The sequence below is a fragment of the Orussus abietinus genome, unplaced genomic scaffold (genome assembly GCF_000612105.2).
Source record: "Orussus abietinus isolate OABI.00-Male unplaced genomic scaffold, Oabi_2.0 scaffold70, whole genome shotgun sequence".
Taxonomy (NCBI): Eukaryota; Metazoa; Arthropoda; class Insecta; order Hymenoptera; family Orussidae; genus Orussus; species Orussus abietinus.
In genome coordinates, this window is record NW_019394280.1 from 555,920 (window position 1) to 571,754 (window position 15,835).

General features: G+C 42.6%; 1 protein-coding gene and 1 non-coding gene across 3 annotated transcripts in view; one reads left to right on the forward strand and one right to left on the reverse strand.

The window, feature by feature from the left end:
• The window catches only part of LOC105698359 (aryl hydrocarbon receptor), a 183,136-nt gene that overhangs the window by 159,778 nt on the left and 7,523 nt on the right, over positions 1-15,835 (forward strand). Inside the window, exons 5-8 of one of the 2 annotated variants that reach the window (XM_023434930.1) lie at positions 7,635-7,844; positions 12,956-13,250; positions 13,360-13,501; positions 13,775-15,023. In XM_023434930.1, the coding sequence (XP_023290698.1) occupies positions 7,635-7,844; positions 12,956-13,250; positions 13,360-13,501; positions 13,775-15,023 (1,896 nt within the window). Of the gene's footprint in view, positions 1-7,634; positions 7,845-12,955; positions 13,251-13,359; positions 13,502-13,774; positions 15,110-15,835 lie in introns of both variants that reach the window. The other variant, XM_023434929.1, reaches the window with a different exon arrangement.
• Trnam-cau lies at positions 6,709-6,780 on the reverse strand. Its single transcript has one exon. It is a non-coding gene; the product is annotated as a tRNA-Met (tRNA).

Sequence of the window (15,835 nt, forward strand, 5' to 3'; positions counted from 1 at the left end):
GGCCGAGACAAACCACCCTGCAGCGGGCTGGCGGAGAAAATGGAGCAAAGGGAGCGGACGCATTCTTCGCGGCAGCGTAAATCACGTCGGTCCGCCGGCGAGCGAGGCGAGCGGGAGAGAGTGGACGCGAGGGGGCGAGAGAGGGACGGATTCGGCGAGGAGGTTCGGCCCGATGCCGGCGGGGTGCGCTAGCGTCTCCACTAAATAATTACAAGCTCTTAATTAACGACGAGAGTCGATCGTAAAGCCATCCATGACTCGGCTGCTCCGTCCCGCAGCGCATGTTTCAGGATTATTTAAACGAGCAATCGCAACAAACCTTTACCGGCCTCACCCTGCCCTCCTCGCCCTTAAATGGCGAGCTGGCGAGATCGATAACCGGCCTGCGGTGGGATCGAGCGAGGAGTCTGCCCGGTATCGCCTAGTCCCGATAACCGCCTCCACCCGATATCGACCGATAAGCGACGTAATCGGTCGATCCGCAACTACCCCTTAACCCTTAACTTTGAGTTCCCGACGAAGTGGGTGGAGAAATTCCAAACATTTTTCACATCCTCACGATCCATCTCGCAACGAGGTTAATTTTCGAAGAACCAAAGAACGAACAACCCCATCAACGATATGTCGCGCCGATCGCCCGGTTTAATCCGCAAATCGATTAAATTATTCGAGTCATTTTATCCGTTATTTGTGTAACCTCAATGTCGCGTTTAATAAAGGAACTCCTTGATATTCTCTGTCACCTCTCACGAAGTAGCCGACATCCTCGCGACCCATCTGACAATGGCGGCTCCATGGGGGCCAATGAGACCGATTCCTTGGAGAGCGCGGGCACCTCGCGGCCCGTGGCCGGGGATAAATCGCCCTCGTTGACCTTGCGCCTCGAGTGCGCGATCTCGAATTGAATTATGCGAGACAGTTTGACAATTAATAGCCGCTAATGAAGACACAATCGGCCTGCCCCCGGGGCACTCTCGCCGGCCCCTCCGCCCTGACTCGGGGTTCCCCCGCCAGAGCGCGCCGCTTCGTAATTCTTCCGCGTAATTGAGAGCTCAACTTTCCGAGACCGAGCCCCGTACGTAGCGCATCGCGAGGTGATATGTTGCCCGGCCTGATATTAATGTTGTCCGCGGATTAATTATTATCGCGGGCCTGATTTGTTTCAATTTGTAGGGGCCCTTTGATCGCACCGAATCGTGCTTCCATCATTTCGCCGGTGCCCCGCCAGATTTATTTCCGTCTACGCTCCCCGAGCACCGACGACGTGGCAACCCCCTCTAGGGACCAAGATATTTTAAGGTTTGCTCAAGAAGGGTCCTTTCTTCCCTTTTCTCGGTCCAGAAATTGGATTTCCAAAAATGCGTTCTCAGAAAATCGTGTATTCATAATTTCATCGATAACGCGCCAGATTCGCTCTGGTTTACCTTCCCTGGGCACTGACGATATGGCGACCCCCTCTATGGACCAAACTTATTTAAGGTTCGCCCGAAAGGGTCCGTTTCTTCCCCTTTCTCCGCCCAGAGATTGAACTTCCAAAAATCTACTTTCGGAAAATGTTGTAGTTGACATTAACTGTTATATTGTCCGCGAATACATTATTATCACGGTTATTATTTTTTTCGTATAGTAGAGATCTTTTATTACGCCGTATCGTGTTTTCATCATTTCATCGATAACTCGCCAGATTTATTCCTCTCCATGCTCCCCGAACACTGGCGATATGGCGATCCCTTCCAGGACCACATTTTTTTAAAATTTGTCCTATAGACGCCATTTTTTTCTCACTTCTCGAGCCAAAAATTCAGACACAAAATATATTCTCAGACAATATCGTTGTTAATATTAACTACTACGTTGTCCGCGGATTAATTATTATGCGATCATTATTTGTTTGAGATAGTAGCCTTCTTAATCGCCCTAGATCGCGTTTTATAATTTAACCTGTGCCCTGGGTGATTGCTCTATACCCTGGATACCCATTCTTGCTCTTTAGACAGAGAGGGACTTCTACTATAACACGGTAACATCATTCAGGACCATATCCTTCTCGATATTCCCCCAAAAAGAGCCACTTCTTTCTTCTTGTTCACACCTTTGACATAAATTCATTTTCATGAAAACTCACCTCAAAACACTCAACCTCCATTCAAAGATATCGTCGTTTCGAAATAGGCTTGGAATCTTAAATTGAATAAAAGATTGGTGAAAGTTTTCACGCGAGTTTCTCGCCTTTGACTTCAAAATTCAAAATGGCCGACTTTTACCGAACCCTTAAGGTGATGTCAAAGCGGCGTCAAAGAGGTATCGTTTATGACACTAATCTCCGAACTGGGTGTACCGAATCGTTTTAAACCTTACAACGTGAATATAGAGGCTGTAAGAAATGTCCTGACGGCCATGAAATTTCAATTTTAAGATAATTTATTTATAGCTATATTCAAAATTTTTGTATAAAAAATGAAATTTTGTAAATTTTAGGACCTACCTTAAAATGTTCCTTAGATGTCCTTATTCAGGTGGTAAAATTTGAAATAAATTGGTATACCCAATTCAGAGAATACTTTCACGAACGATTGACCCCTCAGATGCCACTTTCACATCCCCTTAACCCTTTGAGTAAGAAGCCCTTCAGACACGTGGGCGAAAATCATCAATTCGTGCAGGCAGAATTAGAGCAAACGCCGAACGTTTTTAGGAGGCAAAGGGTTAAGGGAGTTTATCGTATAAGTTTGCCGGAATTACGGTATTTTGCCATTTTCCGAGATTCGGACGAGGAGTTAGGTTAGGTGGAACTTTAACATATGCTATTAACGAGTTCGGGGGCAAGGTCCGCCGTATCGGCAACGCAAATGGCGGCGTAACTCAGGTTTCCCTAGGGTTAGGAGTTTCCTGGCAGCTCGGTAACTATACCGAGTCGTTACAATGTATCCACCGAGAACGGGCGTCGGACTCACGATACCGAGCAATTATATGCTCGTCAAGCCGACCTCGGGGGCAAGTGGAGCCTCTATCGCTGGGTAATTAAAATATAATTTGTGATTACCGCGGCTAATGCGCGCGATCGGTCAGATTGGAGAATCATTACGCGTGCGCGTACGTGACGTCCAACTATTACGCCATACTTCGATAATCGCGGGTGCTCCTAATCTCGGCGCGGCCAGGGCACGATCCGCAGCCACCTACTATTATAACAAACATCGTTATCGACATGCGGCGCCATCTTGAAACCCGAACCTTAAAGAATTATATTTTCATATCACTTTAACAATCTCGATCATTCCAGTAGGCTCAGTGTTTTACCCATGGAAAATTCTGGGCTGTTTCCGACATGTTCGAATCCGAAAATTTCCTAAATAGTTCCCGTTTCCTTCTTAACCTGATACTGGGTACGACAAATAGAAAACTGGAACATTTACATACATAAAAAACGTTTCACGTTTACGCACCATTTGACCAGGTGGGATAAACATACCCGAGGTTTTCGCCTTTGAATGTCGGACGAATCCGCGAAATTCGTTTTCGGGGTTCGGAGCTCGCTTGGTCCGTCGCCTTCGGGCCGGTCCCCGAACCCTTCGGTCGAATCTCCTTTGGAACAAGTCTTTACCGGTAATGAATAACGAGTCCTCTATAAATACCCGTCTGCCCTCGTAAAGAAACTCGGGGCTCCGGGTGGATATCTCTCGGCTCGGTGAATGAGAGGTATCTCCATTGGGGTCCGGGGAGTCCTAGCGTTCCTCCGACGTTCATCCGTACCGGCCGGGCCGGCCGTGTATCCCCGCTGTGCACTTGTACGGTAACCGCTCGCCGAGGATTTCTTTGCTCTAATTTTAATTAAAGGTTAATACATGGTTTTCGTGGTAATCGGTTCTGCGGCCGAGAAGAACGATACTTCATCGGGACGCCAACGCGCGGCTTCCAAACGCACGGTCCTCGCGAAGCGCGTCCTCGAGGTCGATTTTCTTCTCGTTACGCCATGCTTTATGCCCGGGGAAGGCCGAAACGGAACGTAAAAAGAAAGGGAAAAAAGGACCAGGGGCATCGACTTTTTCATTTCGGATTTCTTCGCGGACTCGTCCATTATCTTCTCGTTAGGCCGGCTTTGCTTTATGGGTCGCGGGTGGGATGGCTGGCAATAGAGAGAGGATCGGTTTCATTTTTACGACGTCCTCCGAGCCGCCATTTTGGTATCGCGTCGCTCTCGAGTTTCGGCCACTCGATGCAACGAGGAATGCCGATCCACGAAATAACCTTTTTGGCCCTTCGAGATTCTCCGGAGATATTGATAACGTCGGGTCTACCAAACATTTTATATTTTAGTTATATATACCACTGGAAAAAGAAAACCATAATACGTAACGAAAGTTATTCAAAAGGCGCAAAGAGGTATTATATAATATTGAATATTAATACTTGTCTCCTACATTGTTAAGTCTTGTACTTTTCAATAGCAATGGATCAACACGGCAGTCTGGTAGCAAGGCGTATGTACAGTGCAATATTGACTTTTCACTTTAAAGACCATAAATAGACGGAGTAAATCCAGCTCTAGAGTCCCCTAAAATATTATTTTCACCTATGATACCATGTACGATAGAGTAACAATTACTTATTCCGTTTGATATTCTATGTTAGACTTAGAGGCACTGTTTCGAGGCAAGAGCATAGAGTAACAAAATTTCTATAACATCCCTGTAAACACTCATCGTATATTCGAATAATACACATAATTACAGTGTTTTTAAGTCCACTTTCTTTGCATTAATTAATATGCAGATTTTTAATTTATTCGTTGACATAATTGAAGATGTACTCTCACAATAAATCATTAAAATTTCAACTATTTTGACATTTCTTATCCACCATAATGAATTCGTCATTCTGAATGGTGAAATTCTGTTATTAAACTCGAATATAGCGATCTCAAAAATCTGAATAATAAAATCATCAAGTTAATCGGAAAACTTTTTTGTCCACCCTGGAGAAACGGAATGTTCATTTTCACTCCACAGCGAAAGAGTTAAACTCTTTCGGCTTGTATATTGTATATGGCAGACGACGTTACGATGACCACTTGTGAGCATTTAAAGATATTGGATTTTCGAAGAGTCAATAGTCTTAGCGGTTACTAACATAGGAACGAAGTGTGGGGTTATTTTTATATGAAAGTGGAAGCTCCTTATATACTGGAAAAATAATTTCAAATCCTATTTTCCCGTTGCGAATCGACTGGGAGAATATACACGGCCATAAAGTGTCACCCAGAGAATGACGGACTTCACGGATCCTTTTGCACATAAAGAAGGTGTAAGGGTGGAAGAGTGCACGGATGTCGGCATAAATCTTCCGGCGATAGATCGAATTGGTCGGCGACCATTACCCAGCCACGGTTGTCACCCGCTACAGGGCTGACCATGAATAATAAATCACGATGGGGTTATGGCTTCCATACGCGAGTGTTTTCGAGCCGCGTATCAGGAGCACGAGGATCACGACTCTTGTGTTGCGGTTCGCGATGCGCCTATTATGCATACGAATAGTCGCATTATGTGGAGCTAGAGAATTCGGTCCGTTGGTACTATTTGCACGGATGGACACTTATATGTCTAGATTCCGCCAGAATCCGGCATTACGTTAGTCCACTACATTGTTCCACATTTTCCTATTTTTCATTAACCAACAGCAAAATAATATTATACTATGTTCGGTAGAACATTTTATAACAGGTCTTCACCCAGATAGCACCATTCTATCCGTGAACGTCTTCTAAATTTTTCGATGCATTCTGGAAACTTGGGATATTTAATCAATATTCTATACAAGGCGTCCCATCTTAAACGGTTTATTAGAATATTTTACGACCCAAGGGTTTAATCGAAAAAAATTACCTGTAAAAGTTCATTAGTTTCGAGGGGGAAAGTGGGAAAAATATCGTACTATGGTAATGTTACGGGAAGCAACGCTTGTTTTTTAATGAGATAATATTTTTTTTTCTAAGTTTCTTGTTTGAAAACTTACTTCTTTCAACGAATGAATTTCTTGACTGACTCAAAGATTAATACCGTTCCTCCAATGATTCGTTCTGAAAAGGCAATTATTTCTGTGGAAACATTTTTTCAATTTGAAAATGACGGCAGTTTACATTAATCGTTAATTTTCCGAATAGGACTCAGCCATGTTGGATCAACTATTTTTTCAAATTAAAAATTCTACCTCGTACCTACCTACTATCGTGGCATAAGAGGTTTCGTCTCAAGATGTTTTTGTAGCATTAACAGAACAAGAACAAACGTTTATTAACGGTATTCAGAATTATCTATGTCCCGATAATTTTACTGCAATATACAAGAAACGTTTTAGTAATAATATGAGAATATTTTCTAAACATCGGAATAAATATTCCCCTATAGTAATTATATGAGTACAAACGAAGCGGATATTCTGCGTTCCATCAATATTCATTGTATATATTAAATATTTGCTGCAAAATCTGGAAACAACGGAATAATCCACGTGAACATTAGTAGAACATTTATCGGACACAAAAACATTAGCTAAGTAAAGAATAAATAAGTAATCTTTTCATTTCCTTTATAATTGCAAGCTGAAAAAATTAAGGCCAAACATTTGTAACTCGCGTTTTTAGATGTTGATAAAACTAAAGAGATAAAAAAAAGTTGGTGAAATGAAATAAGTAGAAAAAAAATTATTTAGCAGAGCGTGGTTTCGATCCACGGACCTCTGGGTTATGGGCCCAGCACGCTTCCACTGCGCCACTCTGCTTATACTCGAGTTGTCGTTAATTTACAATATGAAGTAGAGGACATCTTATTGTTATATTATCATTATTATCATTTTAAAAAATCTACATATTATTACAGTTACATTAAATTTATATAATGATTAAAATAAAAATACGGATTATCACATATTAGATCGTCCAGAAAACTATTGCGACTTTCGCTATTTAAGACTTGATTTAAATAGTTATTTTTTCCGTATATCCATGTTATTTACTATTTTAAAGCGCCAACTTCGCTCTACATTTTAATAACAGTACTTTTAAATAACTAATTTTGTAATCTAAATTTCAAGAATATACATTTTATACATGTTAAATTGTATTTTTTTAATTATTTGTATTTATCGTTGACGGTATTTTGTGTGTTATAACATTATATTTTATGTCGTTAGAACATTCTAAATGTGACGTCATGTCAGTTTGAAGTCTCTTTTTAGTCACATATTTCTGATTGTTTTCAACTTGAGCTTAAAAAATACTGTTTCCTCACTCAATGCATCCTTGAATCATTTATAATAATCAAATCACTTGTTTTTATTTACATGAAAAATACAATGTTAATAAATAATCGATTAATCATATTGACGTCATATGTCGACGATATTGGACTGTGACAATGACCTCAGTTTTGTCATCTAGACGTCATAATAATGAAACTTATACTATATTTGAATAAAATTGACATTATATCGACGTCACTGTATTACCTGCAAATGCTCTTAAACAACAAAAATCGCAATAAATTTCTGGATAACCTAGCAAATGACTACAATGGCATGTAAATTATTGAAAAATTCGAATTCTTATTCAACATGAGGTTTTCTTCCCGTTTCAGTCCGACATCGTCCATCAAAGCGTGTACGAGTTGGTGCACAGCGAAGACCGAGAGGAGCTACAGAGACAATTGATATGGAACTCTTTCTTACCGACCGACAGTGCAAATCTACCTTTACACGATGCTCTATTGCCACAACATAATCATCTGTTGGAGCGAAGTTTCACTGTCCGTTTCCGCTGCCTGCTGGACAATACCTCTGGCTTTTTGGTGAGATCATTTTACCTTTGACTTTATATACTTTATATCAACTGAAAAATGGCCGAAAGCAATTTTGGGAAAATTATGCCAGAAGCACACTAAGATTCGTATTCGTGTCTCGCTTCGAGTACGGACTTTTTTTATTTATATTTTCTATTAAGATTATGTATCAAACGACAGAAAAAACAAAAGACATTATTATGAAATATCCTGAATTACAGTTAAATTAATTATGTAACCTGTGAAGACGTTAACTGGTAACTACTTTAACGCGTTGAATGCCACGGTAATTTTACATAGCTTGCCCGTCTGGCCAAAATGAATTTCTCAGTATGCGTTGCATATTTTGGTGAAATATTATTTACAACAGAATAGCTAATTTGTGTAATCATTCGTGACGCATTTAATTCATTGAGATCACCGGTGACCCCCACGGCGCTGAAAGGCAGTCGTTTGTTATTTTATTTGATAATTCTTGTTGCAGTAATTCGTTATCTCCGCCGTTATTTTATTTATTCTAGTTGAGTGCGTCGAACAATTATAACGGCTGAAATTTTTTATTACTACGTGCAGATCTAGCAAAGCCCGAATGATCAGTAAAACACTGCTCGGCGACAAAAATCTTCGAAGGACTTGTCCTCCCGTGGGTAATAAAGAGGACAGCTCAAGATCTGAGCTGTACAATAAAATAATTATACTAGTAATAGTAAATTATAATGAAATAAATAAATAGATAGTAATGAAATGAATAAATAAATAGTAAATTAAAAATGGTATTCATATATAGTGAACGTAATTAAACGCCGTAGAGTGGAGACAATACAAGAAAGAGTCTCAAAACGTCGTGGAACGAAAAAGTTCCCATATTTGTACTCCGCGCATGCGCAAAAAGACGCACAAACCCTGCTTTTGAAATATACTAATCGATATTGCATTACCGTCAAAAATTGCCATCATTTACGACGAAACCAACAACCAAGCAATTCTAAATAACTAAATGAATTGCAAAATAGTTCATAAATATTACTGAACCAAGATTATATTAAACTAACACCCCCGCCCCAAAAACGTTGAAGCTACAAAATCCAGCAAATCTTGTCCGACGTCTACACCGTTAATAATATTTACAAAGTTAATACACTTTTAATACAAAAGGTGTAACGAAATGTAAAACTTGATTCCTTAAAAGTGAATCAGTATACATCCATTGCAACTTTGTAAATAAATGTATATTTACATAACATTACGTTCCAGTTTCGTGAAATTGTATAGGAAAATTGATGTTTATTTGTGACATTTAAATAAAATTTTTAACGCACGTTTATAAAATCTATAGCTCGAGTGTGATGAAAGAAGTACAGCATGTGTAAATAAAACTTCGAATGAAATGTCATAAAATTACTATGCCTTCTTTAACAGTGTACGCGAACATTCGATTTATATACCGATCGTCCCTAAAGACTCCATTACTTTTGAGGATCGTCAACCCGAGCCGGAGAGAATAAAATTCACCGCAAGTATTAACCAGTCAGCGACGTTATGTCGTATTTCTCAACATAAGCCGGATAAACATTCGCGGCCAGTTTATTCTGCAGTTTCGGAGCAGCTCGCGGTATAAAGGACGACGCCGAGAGTCGAAGGGGCGGCGCGCGGCGCCGTAAACCTTTTACGATTACAGATTCATTTTCATAAACGTCAAAGCTGCCGCGTTTTTGCGATCTCCGCTGTGCTCTCTCGGGAGTGTGACTACTCCGCTTGTGTCTCGGGCCTCGATGCCGACACCGTGTTTGGTTACGGCCCGAGCGCCATCTTTCCTCGAGGTGTGCCTGTGTTTGCCATAAGATAATTAGTGTTTTGCCGTCCCCATTCGCCGACCGCGCGACCCCGGTTTTCTTCTCGCAATTGATTTACACTCGGCCCTGCGCCCTTTTACGAAACGCCGGCTCTCGGTGGCCCGGCAGAAACGAGTCATCAAAAACTCGGTCTCTTTGGACCAAGAGGTTGTTCTAACTACCCCTAGGGATTCTCTTGGACTTTTCTCCCGTGTGATTCCTATCGCGGTGTTGGCAATTTTCTTTCAATCACTTGGGACGGATACACTCCCTATAAGTGATAGAATTGTAACACAATGTCACTTCGAAGTCGCATCTTTATTTTTAGACGTACCACTACATTTTTTAAGTCCTATCTGATTTTTCCGGCAACACTTAAGGGGATATGAAAGTGGCATCTGAAGGATCAATCGTTCGTGAAAGTATTCGCTGAATTAAATGTACCAATTTATTCCAAATTTTATCACGTGAATAAGGAAACCTTAAGGTAGGTCCTGAAACTCGCACAATTTCAGTTTTTATACAAAATTTTGAAAATTGCTATAAACAAGTTATCTTAAAATTGAAATTTCATGGGTGTCAGGACCTTCCCTGTAGCCTTTATATTCACAGTGCAAGGTTTAACCCTTTGCGGACGAGACTTTTCCATTATATAGGCTTTCGGGCGACTGAGAGTCGCCTCTCGTCCGCAAAGGTTTAACACGTTCGCGACGGGGCCTGAATTCACTAGCCGCACCATAGGGCGGGTCTGTTTTTGTGCTCGATCCCATCGGGCGGGTGGAGTCCCCGATGGTACATGAACCATTGCCGCGTTATAGCAATTGACACGTTTATATTGACGCGTTACTACATTTTGCCCTCTTTGCGACAATCAGCCGACTTTGTGTATACAATGTTTTGAAGAAATTCACAAAAAGAAATAGTTCTCTTATGTATATAAATATGTAAATAAATTTGTTAATTACAATAATCACCTTTTTATTAGATTGACACCGGCATGTACCACCGGTGGCTCATCCCGCCCGATGGGACATTTCTGTATGTACCACCGGTGGCTCATCCCGTCCCATGGGACAGACAAGAATGTACCACCGGTGGTACATAAAACGATTCGGTAAACCCAGTTCGGAGATAAGTTTTGTAAACGAGACCTCTTTGACCAAATTTCGCGAGCATCGCGTTCTTCCTTAGGGCTCCCATAAACACGTACTGAAATTTCAAATGATTAGATGCACCCAGTTTGGAGAAAAGTTTCATAAATATTTTGACCATCTATATATATAGAATGATCCTTTCATATCACCTTAATCTCCCTAATGTATGAAAAATGTTACAACTTCGAATCAAGTCACGTGCTGTGAGTAAAGTCGGAAGATTTGGCATGTTTTACAGCGATATCTAAAGCAAATCAATTATTCTGGCTTTGGCAACGGTCGTTGAGGTTGTGAAGTCTCGTCGAATAGACGAGGGCACCCCGCTCGCGCGTACTCCACAGATCATAGATAGATATTCCTCGATGCTAACGACGCCGAGGAAGAAGCGCACGGAATCTCTACGTCACGAGCAACGGGGGATGCACGAAACTCCCGTGAGTCTGTTTTTAGCCTCGCACTGGCGGACAGCACGAAACTCTTCGGATGGAGCGTCGCACTCGCGTGACTCCGGAGCAACGCAGGGAGTTCGATGAATGAACGGCCTTAGTCAAGGAGGCCGCCATCTTGTTTGAGCTCTCCACCGGATCTTCTACAAAACAGACTTACGCATGAATTGTTTCTTCACTCTGAAAATATCCCTGTTTTCAAGAAATCGCATTAATTTACTCTGTTACGATTCATTTATATCTGTTTACTAATCATTTTAATAAAAAATAAAACCTATTAACTTCTTATCTAAGAAGACGACGTTACGTTATACACATCACTATAAAGTGCGCAGATTACTAAGTTCTATTTTGATAACTCATTGGGTACCCAATAAACACAAAATAGTGCAATTCACGAATAATACACGTAAAACTAGTGAAAATAGAGTGGTACTAGTGAAAATTAAACGTTTATCTCTACACAGTTTTTTCTCTACCTTAAATATACATTTATAAGAAATGTTGATTTCATGTATTAATTTTTAAACGCGTTTATCTGTAGTCAAGAAGAAACATGTATTTTAACGTAACGATTTAACATTATTTGAATTCATAGTGAACGGTTATGAACGATTATTTTACGTACGGACTATAAGCAACGTCCATGTTAAACGACTGAAACAACAGTTTAATAAATGTAGAATAGATGTTATATCAACATTGAATTTGTTGGGAATAACATAAACATTAAGACGGGTAAAACACGTTTTTTGCGATACACTTTATACGATTACTCTAAACGGTTTTACGCCATTTCTGAACGTGTATTCCACCGTTTTAGGTTTATTGAGTACTCGGTACCTCAAAGAAACACGGAGTCCTGTGATACAAAATATTATTGCACATAGCGTTCGAAAAGAACTTGTCAATTATCAAGAACTGCGGGAATGGAGTTGTAACAAAATCACTTCGCTGTTAAGACATTCACGGATAACTTGCATAACAGTAACCATGAGTATTATAGCAAGAACTGGCCAATCAAACTGCCGAAGTAGGATGCCAAATTACTTTTTCTGCAATTTGATTCGCTAGTCCTTACCGTTATGCTTGCGGTTACTATTACACGAGTTATCTATGAAGGCCTTTATCGCGCCCTGGCTTTGCCTTATGAGACCGCCGCCATTTTGGTACCGTGCCACGGCAAGGCGGCGATCTCAATGCCTGAGATATGCAGAAATGAGGAGAAAAAAGCAATTACCTCGGAGGAAGCAAGGCGCGGAGCATCTCTCTCTACTTTATGACAGTGAAATTATTAATTACTGTTTTGTATGCCGGCACTTTGCGTCGGGAGCGTGGAGAACGCAGGAAAGTGAGCCAACCGAACTCGCGCTAAATGGCGTCCACTTACAATTAGTACGGTGGTCGCTGTATTGTAATTGCTTCGAATCAGTGCCTAACGGACACAAGAATCTAATATACTCAAGAAACGAATCCGAAGTACTCATTTGCGAAACCAAATACCTTGTACGGCGTTATAAATAGTGCACGTAATTTTCAGATTTTAATATCATTAATTCGTAATTACATAAAAGACCAATGAAATCATCACAATTTTCCCAAATTGTAAGCTTTAGAACGGCCACGTAGAGATCTATATGGCGCAGATTGTAGGGTATATATTAAAGATGTTTTCTCTCTTCTTTCAGAGATTGGACATTCGAGGAAGGGTTAAAGTTCTCCATGGCCAGAACCGTAAAACGGAGGAGCCGCCATTGGCCTTGTTTGCACTCTGCACGCCATTCGGGCCGCCGTCGTTGCTAGAAGTCCCGCAAAAGGAAGTCATGTTCAAGAGCAAACATAAGCTGGATTTGTCCCTGGTATCGATGGACCAGCGAGGAAAGATGCTCCTGGGTTATTCGGATGCGGAACTGGCCAATCTTGGTGGTTACGACCTCGTACACTTCGACGATCTGGCTTACGTAGCCAGTGCCCACCAAGAATGTAAGCATTAATATGTGATGCTCCCAACAGGTCTCATTAGCTATCACTATTTAATGATTCTATTTATTCTACTCTCTTCTAACGAATCGACTACCTTTTCTAATTTCAGTACTAAAGACAGGAGCCTCGGGCATGATCGCTTACAGGTACCAAACAAAAGACGGAGGATGGCAATGGTTGCAAACAAGTTCGAGACTCGTTTACAAGAATTCCAAGCCGGACTTTGTAATCAGCACCCACCGACCTCTCATGTGAGTCTCTAGTCACCCCACATGTCCAACCAAGAAACTCAATAGAATTTTATATAAGCGCGTATAAGTGCAAAACCTTATAGGCGCGATATAGACATAAAACGCTCACCTAGCATTATCCGCGAAGACTCACCTGGCGTGTCAGATTGAACAAAATGTCCTGCAACCCTGAAAGGAATGCGTAAAAAATATAAGACTTCTGTTCCGCATGTATCTACTATAGAGAGTATATGGAGATTTTAGATCTAAACCTACTTTTTAATATTCTTCCAGGGAGGAAGAGGGAAGAGATCTGCTGGGCAAACGCACGATGGACTTCAAAGTGAGCTACCTGGATGCCGGCTTGACCAACAGCTACTTCTCGGACAGCGAGAGTTTAACGGGGTCCACGATGGCACCAACGCTACCGGCGCAACCAACTCCCCAAAGAGCAAACCGGCGATACAAGACTCAGCTACGAGATTTCCTGTCCACGTGCCGAACGAAGCGAACGAAACTGCCCAGCCAATCGGTGGTGTCCCCTCCGGCGACACCAACGGTGGCCACGGTGGATTACTTGGCCGCCGACACCAGCGCTGCCGCGGCGGTTGCGGCAGCCTACAGTAACCTAAACACCATGTATCCCACCCCGTACGCTCCGACAGCGGTGGCAGCGACAACGGATCCTTCCCTGACCACTTACATCGGTCATACCGGGAACTATCACCAAACCCTGTACCCAGCTTCAGCTCTGGACAACAGATACCTCACCGCCACCGAGAACCTCTTCCAGTACCGACCTCTGGGGTCCTACTACCCCGAGTACCACACGACTACACCTTACAACGGCTTCATCGACGTGTCGTTACCGACCTATGATACCCACCAGCTGGCCAACAAGGCAGAGGAGAAGCTCTACTGCCAACAACTGGCCGAGTCGCCCAAGTATGGATACGTGGACACCAGGCATCCCGGAAGCGTTGGTTCCCCTTATGCCCCCAGTCCCGTGGCCGCGGCTCCGCTTCACGCCGCTGACATCAACGTAGTCCGGGCCGGTAGTAGGCACTCGTTGGAGGGTGCGTCCTCCAGCAACTCGGCAGGAAGTTCCCCGGTGACCGCCGCCAACGGCGTCCTTACCCCAAAGATGGAAGACGTCAAGCCCGAAGTTTACGGTAACGAGGCCCCCAGGCAGACGGTGCTCATGTGGGGTGCTCCTCCCTCCAGAACTCCTCCCAGGAACAACGGTAGTTACAGTCCGCCGACACCGCACTCTACGCATTCCTCCCACTCGACCAATACTCAAAGCGCTACCGGCGATCCCTTGAAATCCCTTGCCGAAATGAACTCCATCAACGGGGACTGCAAATGGAAACAGACCTCGCCCACTGGCCAGACCACCCAGGTGCCTAGTCCGCCCAGGAGCAAGGCCCAGCAGCAGCAACAACACCATCAGCAGTACCCTGCCACTACCGCCCACTACGGCGCGACCGGCGGGTATCCTCATCCTCATCCTGGACATGGCCATAGTGATTCGGGCTCCGAGGTATGGCAAGGAGTGCAACACCACCATCACTACCAGTACTATCCCTACCACCATCACCACCCCGCACCACCAAGGCACACGCCCCAGTGAGTGTCACCGCTACCTCACAAGTTTATCGTTTTACCGGTTGCTGATCGATCGTAAAGGCGAGAACAATTTCTGGGAGCTGGGAAAAGAGGTTTGTCTCGTTTCGGAACTACGGCACGAATTGTATAGCTTTTTAGAAAATGCTGCACAAGTCTAAGAAACAAATGAATGTTATCTAGCTAACAGTAGTCAGTTTCTCAGAAATTGTTCCATCGCCGCACCGTTGCACACGTACCACCCCAACGATACATTCAAGCGCAACCGATTACGTTGTATCGTGAAGTTTCAAAATAGGCCAGCGAGGAACTGTCAAGAGCCGTGAAAACGTTCCAAAATGTCTACACACGTAACAATAAATCGTAACGATTCGTATTCTGCACAGTTAAATGGAGTTCTTCTGTAACCCCCCGCGTTTGTTAAATCCGTACAGGTCGGCTTGCAAAGATTTACTGCAATGATTTTACGATACGTGTGTAGTTACTTTTAGACAATTCGTCTCTACCTTCAGCACTGGGACCCGATTCTCGAGTTCGTACGGATTTTTTGTCGCGTACGAATAGACGTACATGAAAAATGTTGCATTGTTGCGAAGTCGTGTCATTGATCAACGTTTGAAAGTCGTATACAAAACTGTCACTTTCGCGTGCAAAAGTTGTTCGTATAAACTGGAAAATCGGGTCCCTGAAGATTATTGTTATACAAGCCCACTCGCTTCGTAGAAGGAT